General features: G+C 47.0%; 1 protein-coding gene across 9 annotated transcripts in view; it reads left to right on the forward strand.

Moving 5' to 3' along the window:
* Positions 1-20,622, forward strand: part of SGCD (sarcoglycan delta) — a 359,505-nt gene that overhangs the window by 208,516 nt on the left and 130,367 nt on the right. For 8 of the 9 annotated variants that reach the window (XM_075441531.1, XM_075441526.1, XM_075441532.1 and 5 more), the window contains exon 3: positions 11,026-11,211. In XM_075441531.1, coding sequence (XP_075297646.1) covers positions 11,026-11,211 — 186 coding nt within the window. Of the gene's footprint in view, positions 1-975; positions 1,067-11,025; positions 11,212-20,622 lie in introns of those variants that run through there. The other variant, XM_009942601.2, reaches the window with a different exon arrangement.

Here is a 20,622-nt window from a genome sequence, read left to right on the forward strand (position 1 = left end):
CATCTACTCTGGCTTCGCTTCACAGTCAGATGCTGGGCGCAGGGCGTCTCAAGCTGCAGAGCCCATGTCCGCTGCCTTGACCCATCATTTTGCTGTCTGGAAATGATTACAGATATTAAGAACTGGGACCCATTCTGATGAAAGGTATAACATTATATCTTCTGCTGTTTCTTTTCCTTAAGCCAACACCAGAGCAGAGTTAATGCTCTTTAAAAGGAGATGCGAGGTGCTTAAAATATTTTTAAGGGTTAGGACAGCTGGAAAGCAGAGACGGATGAAAGTACTCAAAAATAGTTGTATTATTTTTAGTATAAGCAGATACAGGAGTGTGTGTCAAGATTAGGATACAGTTCTGATGTGCTGAACTGAGTCTGGAGATGCTAAAAATATGCTTTCTTTTCTCACAGTTTTTAGAAGAGACAGAGGTGAAGGTAAGAGGAGAGTAGTGGTGAACTGAAATTTTAATTTCTCTGCTTCCTTGCTTGCTGGGATTTGGCAAAGCTGGCTGTTCACCTGGGCGCCCGCGACCCCCGACACCAGCAAAACACGCCAGGCAGGGTGAGGTGCTCTCTGTGGGAACGGGATCCCTCCCAGCCCCTTTTTCCTCTGCCCTAAACAAATCCCCACCAACGTAATCCTTTTATTCTTTTTAAGCGAAATGGCTAGCTTTGTCGCAGCAAAGGCGGGACGTGCAGGCTGCCGGGCCGGGAGCAGCCGGGGGTGTCTGTGTCTGAATGCGTGTGCGGAGAAGGGGGCTTTTAATGCAGAACACATGTGTTTTCAATCGCTCTCTGGAGCCAGCCCAGTAGCTGTAACTTGGCCTGACAAAGCCTTATTGAAGTACAGACGGCGTGGTTTCAAAGCGGTTAGAAAAAGAACGGGAATGCTGTTCAGGAAATTCTTCAGGCATGGGCAGGGACTTGGCTGCGGTTCTGCTGGTGGAAAATCTGACAGGGGCAGCTCCTGAGCGCTGGCCGGGCCTCGGGCCACTCCGAAAGCCGCGGCCGCATCTTCGCCCGGGCTCCTGCACCCCTCCGGGGTCCGTCCCGTCCGCGGCGAGGGAGAGGTAAGGGCTGCTGGGCTCCTGCCCGCCGCAGCCGGGGCCGTCTGCTGCTCCTCCGCGCTCGTGCCAAGGGGCTGCTTGCTGTCAGGCTGTTGTTCGGGGAAGAAGAGCCGGGACGGGGAAGTCGGGGCATATTTGCGAAGGGATGGGAGTAGTTCAAGGCTGGGTGGTGGTTTCTGGCTAACTTTGCTTCGGCTGTAACTCTGCAGGCGAGGCGACTCCCGTGCTGCATCTCTGGCAATGCTGCAATCAAACAACGCCCAACTTCTTCATTTTGGGGAAGAAGTATGTATATAACTTGAAGCCACCAGAAGGCTGGCTCCGTACCGTGTGTCACTTACAGATGTTGATGAACAATGCGATTCAGTCACAATAAATACATGTGTATGTACATTGTATTATAGTTGTTTAATGAGTTGAAAGCATGTTTGTTTGGGAGTAGTTTGGCAATGCCTGGTACAGCTAGCTTGAGAGAGGCAGTAATTCAGTAATAATCATTGCCTTGTGATTTCTCTGCGTATTTTTTCTGTATTTCATAAAGCATGAGCAAACTGCTGCAGACAGCACAGTCAGAAACCACGCAGAGTAGATTAAAAGGAAAAACATTCATTTAGTGGCTGATCTATCTACAACCCCTCTCTTGATTTGCATTTCTATCCCTGAAGAACTTAAGAAACATTTATGATAAAAAGCTCACTCCCTCTTTAGGAGCCTGCCAGATTTAGGCAGCGCTCTCTCATCCTTTTAGTCGCAGCATTAAAGCCTGTCTTGCCTTTGCAGAGGCATCAGCACCTTATATGGCAGGCTTGTGTTTGGGAGCTGGGGCACGGCGCGTTCCTTGGGGCGGGTGGAGGTGTCGGGAGGAGTCGTCCTCGCGTGGCTGCAGCAACTTTCTCGCCTCTGCCGGTGCCTCTTCCTCGGATTTTCACAGCAATGCGATTTGATGGGTTGAAAATGCTTTTTAGCCGTGTTTTATGGCAGTGTTGGGGTTTTTTTTCTTTCAACAAGGAATGAATTAAAGATATTAAATTATACAGCGGGACAGCGTTAAGCGTTTCTGGCTGGTTCATGGGTGTAGAGCCGCAGTTTGCTTTGTCTGCGTCCTGCAGGACTGCACAGGCAGGGATTAAGCAGTTGTTCATCTTGGCGATCCAAAAAAACCAGTGACAAGGTGAGGTTCGCCACCAGCGTGCATCAGATCCCGTGTATGGCAGGGCCGGAGATTCCTCCCAGTAATGCTGGTGAAGCGTGTAGATGGGCAGCTCCAAGCCATCATGGCAGGCTCAAGCAGATGGCAAACCCTGCCTGGAAAGAGTGGGGTTCAGCAGATTTGGATCTTTAACAGAGTGTTATCTGGTCCAAGGCAAACAGATTCTATGGGGTTGAAGGGAAAAAAGAATGGTGTTTGGGAGCAGCTTCTCCTTGCTACTGTATCTGTTTTTTCCTGTGAAAGTGGTGGTCAGCTGAAATGGGGTGGTTTGGGCCAGGTGAGGATTTTGCTGGTTTGGGGTGCAGGAAGAGCACCCTCCAAGGGGCACAGGTGTCCTGTCGCTTCCTGGGGGCCCATGGGGACGAGCGGAATGAGAGGAAGGGCAGAGGTGAGCTGTGGAAGAGAGAGGTGTATCATGAAAATAAAGAGGCTTGATAAGCTCAAAGTCTGCTTTGCAGAAAATACACCTGCGGTGAAAATGCTGTGTTAAATGAAGGTCTCATATGATCTGGACTGCTTGAGCCTTCGCAGGCTGCCATCTTACCCTGCAGACTTGGAGCTCTATTGCTTTTTGCAGCAGCTGTTAATTTAGGCACCCAGTCAGCCTATTATCTTCCTCACTGCTAGTTATAAGCTTAGTTTTTTAAAAAAATAAAATTTGAGTTCCTGCCTCTGATCATGCGGATCAATCTGATCATTGGCATTGAAGAGCCAGAGGCACAAAGAGACTGGAATACGTCTGTCTTGGCAAGAAGCAGCCCGGGCTGCGCTGCCGTACCTGGCTTTAGGGGTGCTCCTGCCCCACGTCTGGGTGAGACGAGCAGTGCGGGTTTTTCATCAGGTGTGGGATCAGTCTGGATCGTGGGGTGTCCCGAGTGCCCAGTTGGGCTGTTGGCTGTACCCTCTCCTGATGGCACCCCAGAGGAGACGCTGGTATGTGGGTGTGAGTCTGGACAGGGCAGGGGAGGCTCTTTGCGATGCCGTGAGCTGGGTTTGGTCACAGGAGGTGATGGTTTCCTCCCGAACTCTGGCAGTGGCTCCTGAGCCTCCCCCTGCCAGAGGTGACCTTTCTGCAGCTCCGCCTGGGTCAAGCATTCCAGCTTTGCTCTGTGTCCAGAAAGACTGAAGACTGTGTGCATGTGGGGACAGAATGTTGTGCATCTAAACTGACATTGGAGGGTCTCTGTTTTGGAAGCATGCAGGTAAGAGAGCCGTTAGCACACCCTAATACACGTATTCCTTCTCCGGGTCCTTCCCAAGAGCAAACTCCAAAGCAAGTGTGTCTGTGCAAGTGAATGAATGGATAAACACAGCAAGCACATCGTGTGGAGGGAAGGTGGTGGAGGGACGATGCAGCAGAACAAGTTTTAACTTGTGAGAGTAGGACCGCTGCAGAGGCTGTACTCTGGATCCTGGCACATGCTCAAGCCCACACTTCTCAATTTGTGCCATGCCGGTTGGATTCCAGCCGTATAAATCCATATTACGATCCTGCTTTGCACATTCCTACAAGCCATATCTCTTTTCTTGGTACTGTGGGGCGAGAGTGTGTTGGGGCAGAAATCTGCGAAGTATCACCTCCTGTGGCTTGCCTTCCGATTCGAGCTCAGCTGGTGGTGCCCCTCTGCCGCTCGCACAGCCCCCCGCAGTCACACCTGCTGCTGGCTGTTTTAGCGTAGTTCTCCTGTTTGTTCATCCTGCTTTGAGACGCTCCAGTGGGAAAGAGCATTCATAAACTTGGCACAGATGGACACGGGCTTGTGATTGCTTCACATCGTCAGAGTGGTGCAAAGGAACCAGCGTGTGAAGGCAGCAAAGCCGGTGTGATGTTTGCATGCAGCGTGAATGGATCGCTACAAGTTGCGGGGCATTTTGTGAGAGACATTCCTCCTTGACTAGCTTGGTACAGAAGAGAACTCACTGTACAAACTTTTTCTTCCTTGTTAACCTTCTTTTCCATTTCCTCCTTAATTCTGAAAAATAAAAATGTTGAGACGAGGTAACTATCAAGAAAAAAGTCTAAAAGTTAGAAGCAACACTCGTAAATAGGAAAACAAACATGTTTTCTTCTCAGAGAGGAGCGATAGTAACATCACATTGCTCACAGACTCTTGCAGCATCATAATAAAATACCGCTTTTGGTTTAGGAGATGCTGTTCAGAGATGGAGCTGCCTGTTACTTTGTTCTGGCAAACTCTAAAATGTTTAGAGTTTTGCTGTAAGTGCTTCTTGAATGCAGAGCAGTGATGGAGCAGAGCAGAAGTCCCATGTTCAGCTTTTCGTTCAATCCATCTTCTCAAAGATACCGGTCGATAAACTGAGGCTTTTGCAGTGCCCTTATCATCAAGCACGTTTATTGTTGAAACGCTGTCAGCCCTAGCAACTGGGGAAATTAAATCAGCTCTCAAGATGTTAGAGGTAGGGTTGAGGGATCTGGATTAGAGATGCTTCACCAGAAAATGAATCCCCAAGGTCCCCCTGGCTGCTTTGTTGAGTGAGTCCCAAGATATCCTCAAGATACAAGAAGTGGGAACGAGAAAAGAGGTATCTCCTACTGGACCAGGCAGAGTGTGCACCGATGGACTGTGAAGACCAAGAAAAGCTTGTTGATGTGCTTATGTGTGCCAGAATCAGGATAGATATTTGAAGAACCCTACATGTGATGTACCCCACTGATAGAAACTGATCAGAAAAGAAGAAAACTTTCTTTAGGATGTTTCCTTCCACTTTTTGTCTCCCTGGCCATGTATCCCATTGCACTGATACCTGAGAAGCGGGCATTGAGTGATGATGGTCCTCCTAACTCATGGGAGAGCTGTTCCCCATGCAGTGGGAACTGTTGACAGAAGCAGAGGGACAAGCAGAGAGGAAAGATTTCAGTTTTGGGGACACCCATGGCAGTGGCAGAGGACGCGCTGGCACACCCATCGGGGTAGAAGAGCCGGAGTTCGTGGCTTAGGTGGTGCTGGAGAAAGAGCTGTGAGATTGAACGACCCCAGCAAGTGTTTTGTCCTTTGAGCAGCTCCCCAGTGCTCAGGCCTTGCTGGCCAAGCTGCAAGTGAGAATTCATTTTCCGGAGCCAGATCCTTTTATGGAGACCCGGACCGTGGTCTGACCCATGTGCGGGGCCATAAATCGCTTTTGGGTCATGACGCTGGTTGCTTAACGGGCTTGGGGGTGTCAAGTTTGAGAGAGAGTTTTATGGGGAGTGGAGAGGCAAGAAGTCTTGTTTGTAGATGGTGGCTCTTCATGCGAAATTTTGTTCTCAGTGACGCTCCAGAAATGTTTCTTCTTTTGAACCTGGTGGATAGCGTGCACTTAAAAGACAGAGAAATTAAAGAGGATGAATCTGCAGAGCATTCACAGCTGGCAAATACAAGTACATTGCCTTCCAGTGATGTGGCAGAGAGCACCTCTGAAGGTGTTTTAGGGTCTTTTTTTCTCATTTCAGCCCAAAAGGAAAGGTTTCTGTTTCAAAAAACAAGGAGAGACACAGGAGAGGACGTCGGTGATACAGACACAAAGAGAAGGCAGATGTGGGAGATGTAGGTCCAGGGCCCGAGGGAATTTGAATTGCTCTCTCATCTCCAGAAGCGTGTTCCCATCGCCATGCTGCAGGTTAGCCTGGGGTCGGGTGCTTCTCAGTTTTCCGATGAAGCTGTTACACCTCAGTGATATGCAAGCAGGCAGGGAGGAGAGATGCTGTGTCGGACTCGGGGGCTTTTGGTCTATGCTGTAGCGAGTGGTTTCGATGAGCTCTAGAGCGTTTTCGGCAGCAAATTTCGAGTGGGCTCGTAAGAGAAACCACCTTCCCAGATTACATCCCCCTTTCGGCTTAAAATCGTTCTATTCCTAAACATACAGCATTTAAGCACTGATCAAAGAAACCCCCGCGGCACAGAAACATTATTGATTCCTCTTGTTATGCCTCACCCTGTTCGTAGCCCTCATTGAGCCTGTGGAGCCAGCATGGCCAGGGGATGTTACAGCTCTGGTGTTTGCAAGGGAAAGGTGTTTATCTGTCCTTGTGAGTATAAAACACTTCTTCTGCCTGCTGAATCGTTAATCTGGGTTGTGCGCCCTGAGTGAGCAGCTTTCTGCCAGGGCGGGAGGGAGGTGGTGGAAGGGAGCAATAAGGATTTGCCGTAACTGGTGCGGTCTGGTGTGATTTTTGGAAGCTCGGTGCCAGTTCTGAGTTGCGATGCCTTTCAGCTGAGCCTGGTTTCAGCTTCACTGAAGGGAACTGCTGAAGCTTCTTTGCCGGGAGCGCTCTGCCAGCAGCCTGTGGGGGTCAGGGAATGTGGCTACATGACTCTTCCAGTGGTCTTAAAAAAACCAAATAAATCTTTCTTGTCATGGGCCATATCTCCAAGGTATGCTAAAGCGAAAGGAGAAATAGCTTTTCTAAACAGACTGGATTTTGTATCAGGCAGTTTGCAGTGTTCCTATGTGAGGAGTCAGCGTACAGCTCTTGTGCAAAAACTTCTTACCCGTTTTTCTGCAGCAGCAAGAATTCCTTGGAAAATTACCCAGGTTCCAGGCTATACTTTTTGTAGTTATGGTAATGTTGTCTGTGGCTAAACTGCAAAGAATTGGCATGCTGCTTTTTTTGTATCGTAAATGGAATTGTACGTGTGCTAATGGTGGTCCAGTGCTGTGCACATGTGCGTTTAAGCCCTCTCACAGCAGGCAGACGCTTTCAGATTTGACTTTTGGAAGGAGTGCTTCTCTTTCCAATTTCCATATTTGTTTTGGTATTATTTTTGCACCACTGTTATGAAATTAGGTGATTGTTCCTCATGTTTTCCTGAAAAAAAAAAAAAATCCCATTAAGCAACTAGCAGCCTTTCCCCTTAGCTCAGTAATTGGGAAAGAGAGGATACCTTGCAAATGCAAGCGCTGGATATCCTTTCACAGTAATACTTTTTTTTCCTAGTGCCTTAGTTCTTTTTTGTGTTTGAGTCAGGAGAAGTTGCCAAAATGTAAATTATGACTAGCATACTTTTCCATCCCACACAGAGCAGATTATTGATCGCGGATATAGCTTGTTCCTCGCGTAGTTGCCTTGCAGGCCTTCTTATTCTACTCGTTTGTTTAAGGCACCTCAGCGCACCCTGTCCGTCTTCTCTTCCTGGAGAACTACAGACAAGAGCATTTTCTTTTGGCATTCACAATTCAGGGGGGAAATGCTAACTGGGAATCACACAGAGCTTTCACTGTAGCTGTGCAAGAGTTTGTATAGGAAGAACATGCCATCTATGATTCCCATGTTACTTTCTTGTTATAAATTTATGCTGTATTACTAAGCCGTGCTCATCATGCGTGTTATAGTGCTTTAGTTACTGTATCTCTGTTAGGGCAGCTGTGAGCTAAATATTTTATTTGAACCAGAGAAATTCTCAAAATCAGGTTGCTGTGTGGACACAAGTTCCTCGTTGTGGTTATATTCTGTTCCTATGAATTCTTCTGATATCTGCAAAATTTTGCCCCAGCTGCATATGCCATTTTCTCCATTCTAGAGACTGCAAGTGAAGAAAAAAGAAAAAAAGGAGAGAGAGAGAGCATGCAGGAAAAGAGATGAAGAGAATAAACAAGTTTTGCCATAAAGAGATATTTTGAGCTGAGTATTTCATATTGTTTCTTACTAGTCAATCTTCTTCCGTGATTTGAAAGGGTTACTGATGCAGTTTATTCATTTTCTCCAAGGGAGAGGCTGCATTTAATGTGTGCTTTTCAGGATCCCCAGTTAAAATATTAGGCAATAAAACCCTTGACTGTACAATAGTTGTGGTTATAATTTCCCCCAGGTAGTGGAAACCCTGTAATTTATTGTTGTCTAAGTTTTCCCTTTGCGCAGATCAGAGTGGTGACAGCAGTGTAAAAAGCCCTGTTTTTCTCCAAGTGTGAGTATTGGTTGGTGACCCAGCTGCCTCTGATGAGCTCTGTGCTGCAAAGCCCTCCACAGCTGCTGACTTGGCATCTGTGGGCAAAAATACCAGTGCAGACCAGGTCGGATCTGTGGTCAACAACGTGCTTTGCTCCCCTTGGCACAAGCTATGGGTCTGCCTGTGCCTGGGGTGGTTTTGGGGTACGCCGGGTGGTCTGAGCAGCAGTGATTTATGGTGAGCCCACTTACACTATTGAGAACTGCTCTTTAATACAGACACACCTTCCCTCGGTGATGGGCTTTTAGCGCACGTTGGCTAAACCGGCTGAGCCAAGCCGTATTAAGAAGAGGCTTATTTACTGCGAGCCGTTGGCTCCTCCCGACGTGAGATGGCTCTCTGCACTACTGGCGTTGCAGATCTTCACGGCATTAGCTGGGGCTGGGGTAGTCTGAGGCTGAGGCATGGTTTGTGGAGGCATGCGAGATCCCTTTTTATAGACCAGCTGAGAAAGCTGGAAGAAGCGCGCGGGCGTGACCGAGGCTGGCCGAGGTTTGCCTTGTTCTAGTTCGAGTTTTGTGAGTGCAGGCAGCACCCTTGTTGGAAGGGAGGGAGCTCAGCCTGGCTGCTGCCTGCAGACGGGCAGTGCCGGTGCCCGGGATCTCCTCTGACCGGTGTCCCTTGCAGCTCCTCGCTGTTGCACAAGTCTGACCTGCTTTTTCTGCTTGGTGGACTGCAGCCCTCAAGCATAAAAGGGGAAGAAATGCTTAAAAATGCAGTGGTTCAGAAACCTGAGAGGAATATGATAAAGAGTGCCTCATTTGTTATTATTTTTTTAAATCTTCCAGTTTTCAGCCACTGTCGTCATATTGGGGGTGGGTTTAACAAGGCTGCTGACATTAGACCAGGAGGCAAATGGGCACCTCCACCCTCCGGGGAGCATCGCTGTCGGGATGAGAGCAGGCGTGCGGGCACACCAGCCTCCCCACGCTGAACACAGCCTTCCGAAGTCTGCCGCTAGGTTGTCATTGCTTTATAGGTCCAGATCAGGAGAGGTGTCAATGCCTCTGATCTAAAAACAATTTAGAGCAGTAAAAGTTTAAAAAAAACCCGTAACTGGTTCTTCAGGCAGCCCTTGCCTCAGATGTGTGGGCTTTAGCATTGGAGCAGCAAAGATAAAGTGTTAACTTCATCCCTGGTGCGATGCTACTAGAATAGAAGTTATACCATGATGAAACTCAGCTTGCGTCAACCTGCGATGGGCTCTGCAACACTGCTGCATTTTATTAGATGCTGACGTATGAAGCTGTTAGCAAAAAAGTAAGGAAAAAAACAGGAAACTAATGGTAAGCAAACATAACGTGCTATCAATGAGCATCTATTTTCTGCCATTGTCGTATTCTGCCCTCGCAGATCGCACTCCCACAGAGAGGAACTCGCATTGTTTCCTCCTGTTGTGTGAATTTTGTAATTCACTGAGTACGCGCGTCAGTGCCAGATACCCTGAGGAAGAAGCCTGTGGTGTTGAATCAGTAGTGCAAGAATGCGTTTGGTGGCTTCTTACCTGTCTAGAGTCTAAAATGCAAAACATTCAGCAAACTGGGTCTTGTTAGAGATGGTATGCTACCCTCAGCCTGTGCGCCAAGAAAGTCTGGAAGCGTAAGAAGCTGATCCCCAGGGTAAGCCCATGAAAGAGGCTTTCTGCACCCCGAAAGCAAAGGGCGAGAACGTGAACACTTTCGTTTGTGTGGCCCGAAATACCCCCACGATCACAGCCCCGGGTGCAGGCAGCCGTTGTGCAGCGGCTGTGCTCCAGGCCCCCGTCCCAGCTGACTGCAGTGTCAAAGCACCCCCCGCTTTCCATCCACGGTGGGGACAGCCAGGTCCTCTGCCCGGAGCCAGCCAGGTACCAGGGTATAGGAGGGGGGACGGTGCTCGCCGCGGGGCACTGTAAAGCAAATTCTTCTGGGGATGCAGCTGCACCGCGTTCCTCAGCGCCAGCTTTTCTTCCTTCCCTCTTTCCTTGGTTTTGGCCCCGATGGTGTCCTAGTGTGCCATGCCCACCCAGGGTATCAGAGTCCTTGTAAACCGGCGTAGATATATGGGGATAATTTGTCAGGGATGTGGCAGCTGGAGAACCTTGTACTTCAGCTTTACTTCACAGAATCATAGAATGGTTCGGGTTTGAAGAGACCTTAAAGATCATCTGGTTCCAACCGCCCTGCCACGAGCAGAGGCATCTTCCACCAGACCAGGTTGCTCAGAGCTCCATCCAGCCTGGCCTTGAACACTGCCAGGGAGGGGGCAGCCACAGCTTCTCTGGGAGGGGTGGGCGAGAGGAAAGACAAACATTTCCCCTTTGCCTCTTTTCTTTAGCCGGCAGGAATGATTTTATTGGAGATCTTGTTTTGGTTTGGTTTTTAGTTAAATTAAAGCCTCTGAGAAGTAATATTGCATCTTCAGAACAAACTGCTGAACTCAACTGCTTTTACCAAACGCATGCAAAATTTTCCCCTCCGGATCCTTGGAGGCCCTGGAGTGCCTGCCTTGCAAAACCTGGGGCGGTGAACGGAGTCTCTCGAGAGTCGTCTCCATAGGATGCCTTTAGACAGTGTGCTTACGTTTGTTTAGAAATGTATATGTATATATACACATTTAACACATAAATTCTTTTTTGGTAAGTTACTGCATATCATAAGCAGAAAGAAAAATAATGCCGAACCAAGATATCGAAAGAGATGCTGCCCAGCTGGTAAACCCTGAAAAGAAAAACAAAACCTTCTAAGAGACACAGACACAAGCAGTTTTTATTATCAGCTTTCTGTTGCCACTTAATAAATGTGGTTATTTCTTTGTGATCATTTCAGATGCCTCAGGAACAGTACGCGCACCGGAGCACCATGCAGACCTCAGAAGGACCCCAGGTATACAAAGTGGGGATTTATGGCTGGAGGAAGAGATGCCTCTATTTCTTTGTGCTGCTCCTAATGATTTTAATCCTGGTGAACCTTGCTATGACCATCTGGATTCTGAAGGTTATGAACTTCACAATTGTAAGTAGGGGTTACCCTGAAGGGTCTGGGGACGATGAGGGAGGGTGGTGGTCTTTCCTCTGAGCATGAATTCGGATACAGCTTCAATAACGGGGTGGTTTAGTTGCCATGGTTAGGCGTTATTACAGGGAGGAGCGAATTTACCCAATAATCCTTTTTTTCTGCTGGAGATGTCTTCAATATTGCCTAGCTGAGGAATCAGCTCAGCATTGCAAATCATGTTCCTCCTACCTGCATATATATACGTGTATATATGTAAACAATATACACCACTCCCCCATTTTCAATTATGAAGTGTTTTAAAATTAATGAAGTTATTTTGAACGGGCATGTAGGAGTGGGTTTGAGCCTTTCTCTTTTTCTGTTTTTCTTCATGACTGGGAAGTTGAGAAACTTCATTTGCCTATTTCTTAGGGGAAATTCACATTGTTCCGTAATGACATGCTTCCACAAGCTTCATGAAGAACAGTAAAATTTCCAGGATGGCTGTCTGGGTGTGGTATTTAGGTGGGGCGTATCTTTATCCTCGTTGTGCGGTGGCTGGTGCCCATCACTCCTGCCAGCAGCACTCTCTTGCTGTGCAGAACCCCTGGCCGGGGTTAGCTTTCCAGAAGCTCCTAGAAAAATGTTGGGCAGCTGTACTGGGAGGTAGACTGCACTGGGGCAGATGGTGCCTTCTGGGCACAGAGCTCTGTGTGTATTGCTTAAACTCTGTTCAAACTCTTTCTGAGATCTTAAGGGGTGCCTTGACCTTGAATTGCCTTTTTGCAGGGTGAGCCTCACCTCTCCTGCTCAAACAGACTGGAAGTCAGGATGTGATGAACCAGGCACACGCCACGTCCAGGGCTAGTGAGCCTTTATGTATGGCAGGTCCTGGTTTTTCAGTGGATAATTTGGCCAGGCAGAGTGAAAATGAAAAGACTGGTCCCTTCTTCTTCAAAGCAGTCATTGCCACCTTGGTCAGATGGAGTTATTTTAAGATCATTTGAGTCTTCAGGAGAAACTAAGTTTGAGGCTTTAATCCTGGATTTACTTCATGAGAGAACTGTAAGGCTAAATTCCCCTAGATGACTCTCAAGGACTTCCCCAGCCAGGCTCTGATGTGAGCAGCGTGTTTGAAGTCTCCCGGCAATTCTTTCTCTGCTTTGGTCTTGCGAAGCCCTGAACAGCTGCCTCCAACATTATGGCATTAATGGCCCATGAGAAGTTGAGTAAACAATCTTTGACTTACTGTAGCCAGCAGACAAAATGCTGTGTCAGGGGACTGTGTGGCGTTCATTTTCTCTAACCAGGGTGCTGTCAAGGTGTGCAGAGGATTGCAATGCACGTGTGCTTAGGGAGCAAGCAATTATAAAGCAGTAATTCACAAAAAGCTCCTGTGAGTGAGTGAAGAGTGAGCCAAACTGGAGCAATTAATGCTTCACCAGACCAGTTATTTAATCTTGTGAAACTGATGACAATTCAGTACATATTTTGTGCTGAACTGTGGTCTTTAGATGAATGTAGTTGAAAAGTAGGCATTTCTGAGGTGATGGAAGACTTGGTCATATGCTGATTATACAGGCAGTGGTATGGCTATCAGCCCAAGCAGAAAATAATAGAATTTCACTTTTCAGGAATACAACTATTTCTTTAAAATAATATAACCTCAGTATGTCAGTCCCACGCTTTTCACTGGTTGTTGGTGGTCAGTCTACTCTCTACAAGCTGCTTGGGAAGCCAGGTGAACTTCTCTGCTCCTTTCTCCCTCACAGCCCGCTCCTGGTGCATCTCCTAGGGATGCTTACAGAAACCTGCCCCTTCCAGCAGCTCTCTCTGCCCCACTGGGATGTACACTGGCTGTTGGGGGGATGCCCTCTGTGACTCCCTGGGGATTAGTCCAAAGTAAACTATATTTGTATATGGTTTTAGTTGATTCATATTTTGTAATGTCAGTAGGCGATGAACAGCTTTTGGTGGTAAAAACACAGACTACCTAGCACTGGATCCTGCAGTGGGAACTGCTGGATGGTTTTAGGCACGGCCACGTGAGTCAGGGTGTGTGTCTCTGACACTGCCAACTGCAAATAAATACAAGAACAGGGCGTGTAAAATGTGATCCGTGCCCCCACATGCACCCATTCGTCTCCTCGTCTCCTGCCGCTCCGGCAGCCTCGCCAGCTGCTTTGGACCCTGCTCTGCAATCCCTCCTGCACCATTCCTCGAGGCTGAGAAAACCACTTTGCCAAGTGAATTTTGAGAGGCAGAGTTTTATCTCTAAATAACAAATGTAGGAAAATTCTCAAATGAGGAGATGCAAATATGGAAAAATCTTTTAATTTGTTCCTGTTCTGATAAGAGGAGCTGAGAGTCCTTCTGGGACGGGGGAATAATTTGAGTACTCAGTAAGCAATAGCTGCTGCTTAGTAGGTCTGAGTTACCCCAGTGCTTGCAGAGCAAAAAAGGGGAAAGTTTGTAGTTTTGTTCTTGTGGAAGATGTAGTTTTTCTGGTATCTTTCCACCCCTGAGCTCTCCTCCCAGAACCTGAGTCTGTTCAGATCCAGAGGACAGTCCTGGCATGTACCAGAATTTAATGAGTGCTCATTATATCCGGTAAGTGCTCACAGTATTTTAATGAGCACAGCAGACCTGCTCAAGAAAACTCGAGAGTGTTTTAAATGCTGATAATGGGGAGTGGAGAAGGGAGTAGATGAAGCAAGATGATAGCAGGGAAAAAATCCCCACCTTCTCATGCATGTTGTAGCAGTGCCCATCCACTCCACTTCCACGTCAAGCCCTGAACTCCCTTTCTCTCCCCTCTGCGTGCCCTGCTGGCTGGTGCTCCAGGAGACGACTCCTGTAAAATCAAACCATGAGCTTCCAATCCGTGGCTTTTAATAAGCAAGGCATCACTAATTTATTCCAGGTTTTGCTTGCATCTGAACGTTCGAGGCTTGAACAAATTTACGTGTGGCTGTTGCTTTTTACATGGGGCTGTGGGAGCAGTGTCACGTTCGCGTGGGTCAGCTGGTCGCTGTCTAGTCTATCCTCTGACGCAGTCGTTCACTTCTCATGTAGTATTTGATCCTCAATTTGTTTCAAATGCCTTTATCAGGCACTGGCTATATGAAAAACAGGTCTGGAGGCGACCTCAAATATCATCTGCCAGTCCCACAGGTGGTTCCCTGGTAGCCAGGTCCATTCATCCAGTTCGTCTACATCAGGGCTGCACTGCTCTGGGACTGCGGGAAGCTCTCTGAAGGTTGCTACCTCTAAACCTTACATTCATTTTTAAGCCAAACCACGGAATGAATCTGGACCAAAGCCACCAATTTGGGTTGAAACCCAAATGCGCCCTGAAGGTGGCCTAACTTAATTGAGGTAGAAACCACCATCCGGCACTCAACTTTCCGATCATGTAGAGGAAACTCCATTCAGATCTTGGACAAGCCTGGTAGAAGCACGTGGTTTGCCCACACTGGGTTTGGGTGGACACTGATGCCTGCGGGCTGTGTGTGTGGCTGAGCCTGTGGGTCTGGCACAGGGGAGGGCTCAGCCTCAAGCCGTGTCGAGCTCCGCTGGGGCTGGCACAGCCCCCACAAGGGTTCCCACATGCCAGTCTAATGTGTGACGCTGGAACCAGAGCTCATAACGACCTTCCTCTTTATGGCCCACCTGCATTAGCATCCAGTGATGTAGCTCTTTAGCAGCAGGACTGCCCGTGGCTGTGTATATGAGCACGTACATCTCTTATGCTGTATGCCTATGATGTGCTGGGGATTTCTTGTTTCAGGTGTTACTAGTGAGCTTAAATAATTTTTAAAAGCTGCCTGTTGTATTAGTTTCTGGATATTACAACAAAAGATGTGCTTACATAAGCAGAGCAAACCAATATTCTTATTTTATACAGTACAAGACTCAGAGGGCTCGGGCAATGGGCAATGACGGTGCATTGACAATGCCTAGTATTTTAAACAGTGTTAGGAGCCTAAAGCGTTATCTGTTAGTGCCCCTTTATAGCCTCTTAGGCAGCAGGACAACAATCTCTGTAACAGGAGAGACAACAACTGTCGTGTTGTGGCTGTATTTAAATGGCAAGTGTCCACCCGCTTGTCAAACCACTGAGGACCCTTTGCTTTTCTTTTCCCCTTCCCTGGTGTTTCTATCCACAGTTGCCTGTTCATGTTTCCATATGGCATCCTGTAGTTCTAGACATTGGCAGGTTCTACCAGACTGTGAACAATAATAAATGGAAATATTTTTCCCCTAATTAGTTTGCAATGCTTGAAATTCCTGGAGAGCTGTCTTCTAAGAATCATCCAAAGCAAAGGCTCCAGAATAGTCTTCGTAAGGAAAATATTCTGCAACTTTGGTATTCAGGAGGCCCTTCACAGGCCAAACGTAACATCTTCTTCTGAGCTAGGAGAGCACGTGCTGCTTCGAGGTCTGTGCAAATCCGTGCAGACTGCTTATGCCATCTAGGTGTGCACCTTCAAGGCAGTGCAATGTAGAAATGGGCAGGCACTGACCCACCTCCTTCTGTCTTCCTTCGGGTGCAGAGAAAGGGGGTCTTCCTTTCCTGGCCTGGCCAGGCTGAGGTTGGGATGCTCCTGAACCACAGCACATGCAAACCCTGTTCTCCTTCCAGAACCATGCAAGGTTTCTTGGAGGTTTGGGTCCTTTAGCATGAGGTTCAACCAGATTTTATTATTTCAACTGAGCAGGAACAAATGGCTGTGATTGTTCAGATTTCTCCTTCTCTTGCTGCAGGCGTATGCTTTAGCATCGTTGAATGAAACGTTAGCAATTTAGAGAGACAAAGTGCTGCTGTAGGTGGCATAAATGCTAAATATCATTATTATCTTGCTTTCTTTATTAAAAGTTGATAAGAAAAATGAGCTTTTAAAATTTGGTTATGAACAGTTATTTCCAATACAATTACTCCCTCTTGTGTGTAAACTACCTGCCACATTTTAATTACAGGGAAACAGTAGGGTAATAACACGGCAGTAAAGATGGATTAGAGTTAGGAAAACTCATTGCCCTAACAGGCAGGATTCTTTTATTAATGATTTAAAGGAATAGACTTTGTTCTAATTATTTTTTAAATTAAAAATTGCCTTAGAAGAAGAAGACTGCACAGTTTATATTCCTTTTTCCTCATTTCTCTGGGATCTCTTTAGGTGCAGTGGTGAGGCCAACATAGGAAAGAAATCTGATCTGCTTTTCAGCTTCTGCCTCGTAGTGCAACTGTAATTGGTCAGCTAAAATTGTTTGGGATTAGAATTGATATTACTATATCCTTATTGAGGAAAAAGTGAAGTTCTTTTTTTCAGTCTGTCTCCCTTGCGCACACATGCATACAAAATGGTGCACTTTTCCATCCTAATTCATGTTGCTGTATTTACAAAACAAGTAATTGTTCTGAGACTGCTTGCATGACCCAAGAGCTTTGTGTGTTTCGCTGCTTTCCTCATTCGCATGGACTGTGTCTGCTGATATAAAGATGTTCGTCTTGTAGAGGTCTGACAACACCAGCAATACTGTGAGCGACTGCACTATTAAGTGAAGAAGTTTCTACAGGTGAAATCTTCACCCCCTGGAATTTGATAAGAATCTTGGCACTGGCGTCAGTGGATCAACCCCTTCACCGCAACCCTTTTTATTTGCAGGTTTTTTACAGTAAGTTCTAATTTCCTTCCTCCTGGATTGAGGAAAAAAAGTGTTACACTTTGACTCTTTTTTAGAGATCTGATTTTCATTCCTAGACAGTTTCTGTTTCTGTATGAAAAGCAATTGGGATTACTTATCTTTTTTAATGATACATACGGTACTTTTTTGCCTTCACTCCTTTGGAGTTTAAAATAATATAGGTAGTTTTAAGAGGATATTGCATGATGTTATTACAAGTTTGACCCCTTCATCTTCGCATCCTCCAGAGTGTCATGCATTTGGTACTGATGACTTGCTGAGTTACAATGCATCAGTTTCTTCTAGTGCTGCGCCTTTGAAAACTCAGTCTCTGATAGTATTTCATTTTTATTATCCTAATACCACATTTTCTCAGCCAGCATAAGCACATAAGGCTTTCATCTTTCTTGTTACCAAAAAGTGATGAAAGGAGCCCCTGTTTTTACTGCACTGTCTCTACTCTCTGCTGAAGCATGGAGTTTTTCAGAGGTCTGCCATAGCATTGGGTGTACTTACAGATGATGTCGTGGGAGAAAAGAAATAGTGAAAGAGTAAGTCTTCCACTGGTACCACTAAACCAAACTGGATATGCTTCACTGCAAGCATTTAGGTAGTTCTTTGTTTTATTCTTTGACTATTACGCAAGGCAGTCTGTGGTGTGCAGAGTTACGGTGGCAGGTGGCCCTTTTCCCTCAAATATTTTGGATTGGGTTTTGTGAACAACTGAGGCTTAGGTGACTGCGCTTCCATCTCAACGGAAACACTTCCAGCTCTCGCTGCTTAAATGTTTCTAAGCCACTGTTCGTACTCAAGCCATCTGAGCAGAAGTATGTGTCCAGGAGACAGGAATACCTCAAGCATATTTAGTGAGGCAGAAGGAAGCAATCTTATTTACTGGTATCCTTGCTGGGGAAGAGGCTGCTGCATAAGCTCTGTAGTTACTGCGGACCAGGAGTGAGAGATATCATAAATGTCCTCATAGCAGAAAAAGCTTTGATTGGTGCTGTTTTCCTACCAGACACCCGAGAATTTAGCCCTGAAATCCAGATATCCAGCACCTCTTGGTTAGTACTGCTGCTGATTTGAAGGAAACTCAGCAGCACCACCCTCCTCAGACTTGCAGTTCAGCGCTTGCATGCAGGCAGAGCATCAGCTGGCAGACTGGCCGTATGGACCATGCCGTCGAGCCTCAGTAGCCAGTCTCCTGCGTATCTCCGCAGCCAGAAAATATATCGCTGCATTAAAAACGTGTTATGGCCTTGTTTGGCCCCTCCAAGAACAGAGGGACCACAACAGATGAAGAGGGAGGAGAGCAGCGGGGATTTGGGTGGTTTGTGATGTGAGGTTGAGCATTTGGTCTCTGGCAAAACGCTTCATTTCCAGGCGTTTCTGTGTGTGAACGGTGTCCCATCTGGTTGTGCCCCCAGTCACCGCTGTGCTGCGGAGTGTGATGGGAAGCGTTCTCTGACCGGGAGGAGCTGCTCCATGGTGCGATGGCAGCAGGACCCGGCGAGCAGCGAGGAGGGCCTGGGTGGCCTGGGCGGGGGGTGAGTCACAAACTCCTGATCCCAGATCCCGCCTTCTGCCACCTCTCTCCAGAGGGGATTGTTCTTGGCTTCTCTTTCATCTGAAGAAATAAGATATTTCACATTAGCATTCGTCTCGGTGCCAACAAAAGATCTTCAGACGAGCAGTTCTGAAGCAGAGAGAGATTTGTCTCTTAGAGTACATGTAAAAGGTATTATTATAAATGTGCAAAAGAACAAAAACAAGCTCGCTGCTAAAATGCCAATAATCAGTTAGTCCTCTGAATAGCTTACAATCTGATCCCTCCCCATATTCTCACAGTACAGTAGGAGAAATGATTTAATTTGGGAATCCACACAGAAATGATGTGCCAGGCTGAGCTGCAGAGTGAGTTTTCCACTGCTGCTTCTCTTGTTTCTTGCGCCTTTTTTTCCTTCTTCTGAGCTTCCTGACATCCCTCCTGAACTCTTGGCATGGCAGAGAGCAATGACCTTCTCAGCTCTAAAAACCTAGCTGCCATTGCTGTAACAAAAATATAATTCTTCTGAAGCACCTCTTCTGCGTGGTTGCCTGAAGGCTGAGGAGCTGCTTGGAGTAGCCTCCATGCCTCTTGCAGCTTGTCCTGGAACTGCAAAGCCATCAGCTTTTCAGATAGCTGCTGCTTAAAATGTTGCTTGGCATTTGGTCCTGAACTCCTGCTGTTCCCATCTTGTGTTGTGGCGTGGAAAGGGGACGGAGGCGGCTCTGCCTTATGCTGTAAGAGACGGTGCAAAGTGCAGGGTACTGAGCAGGAGAAACCTTCGCCTTCTTGGGGTGAAGCCCCAGCTTGCAGGCTAACTGCTCCCCCTGAGCTGTGATAAGCTTGCGTTTGGCTAAACAAAAGGAGCAAGAAAAAAGTGGCATATCCTCCGTGCAGTTGTATGCATTTACTTTATTTGCCCTCTGTAATAATCAGAACCTGCTCCAAAGACTGACGGTTTTGAGGACGGAATTACAGACCTGTGGTTGTGTGGAGTCTGTCTTTCCCCTCCTGTCCTGCAGACGCTGCGCTATCTCTTCTCCGTGTGTAGGCTACCATACCTGATTTGATAGATTCATTTAAAATACTTGCTGCCATTTCATGTGCCTGTTCTTCCAGAGCTCTGCTATGGAGATGAGCTTGAATATATGATTTGAATTCATCATAGCTTGCATTTTAGTTCTGGTCATTTCCACTTCAATTACATATTCCCCATTACCCATCCTGCCTTCGCTGCCATGGTCAACAGTACGATGGACTGAGGTAATTATTTGTATTGAGGCCCGCGTTTCTATGGGACTACACTCCAGTGCACTTGCATGAAGGACAACCTGTTAACACTGAAATGATGTGGTTGCAGACAGATTTATAGAAGAAGAATAGATTTAGGCAGGTAATTCAGCCTTGACCTCTTGAGTTCTCATTACTTCACATCTGCCCAGCACTACTGCCCACCTCTTTCCTTTCTAAATGAGATTCAGTAACTAATAGTGAAATTATGGCAATCTGCTATATGAAATTTGTGATTATTTGCATTTAATTAAAGGCTTCTCTTGAGAAAATGAAGGGCGGCTTAACCTCAGAGAAGCCTCTATGTCTCCAGTAATTGCTTCTAATTGAAGTCTTTAGAGTTTCCACCCAACCACAGGAAAAGGAAAAAAAGAAACCCCAAACTGAAAAGTTTACGCCCACACACGGGGTCCCTGTAAATTATTTTATTCTCATGCAGTGAAGGTGACTGAAGGTCCTCATAAATGATTCTTCAGTGTGGGTTAACCAGCTGAAATTAAAGTTTAATTACTCAAAAGCCTGGTTTGTGGTGTGTTTATGCAAAGTCCAAGGGCGCAGTCCATCCTCCCGAGCTGGCCGTGCTGTCTGACATGTCCCCGCAGACGGGCGCAGGGCGGGCGGGTGCTCGTGCCTTGCCTCAGTCCTCCTGATCGTTTCATTTCCATCATGGGTTTCATACAGTTCTTGTTGACTTCCGATGGTATTTTGGTGATTCTAGAAAAAAATTACAAGCCTTTCGACTTAGCATGTGCTGCGAAGCACGGGAGAGGGGCTCTGCCAGCTGGAGGTTGGGTAGGGAACATCTCCCTAATTCTGCCTGATGACGACGGTCAGCATTTCTGTGCCGTTTCTGCCAGCGCAGTTGCTCTGGTTGCACCCTTCGGCTCTATTAAAATCCCTCCTCG

The sequence above is a fragment of the Opisthocomus hoazin genome, chromosome 22 (genome assembly GCF_030867145.1).
Source record: "Opisthocomus hoazin isolate bOpiHoa1 chromosome 22, bOpiHoa1.hap1, whole genome shotgun sequence".
In the NCBI taxonomy this organism is placed as follows: domain Eukaryota; kingdom Metazoa; phylum Chordata; class Aves; order Opisthocomiformes; family Opisthocomidae; genus Opisthocomus; species Opisthocomus hoazin.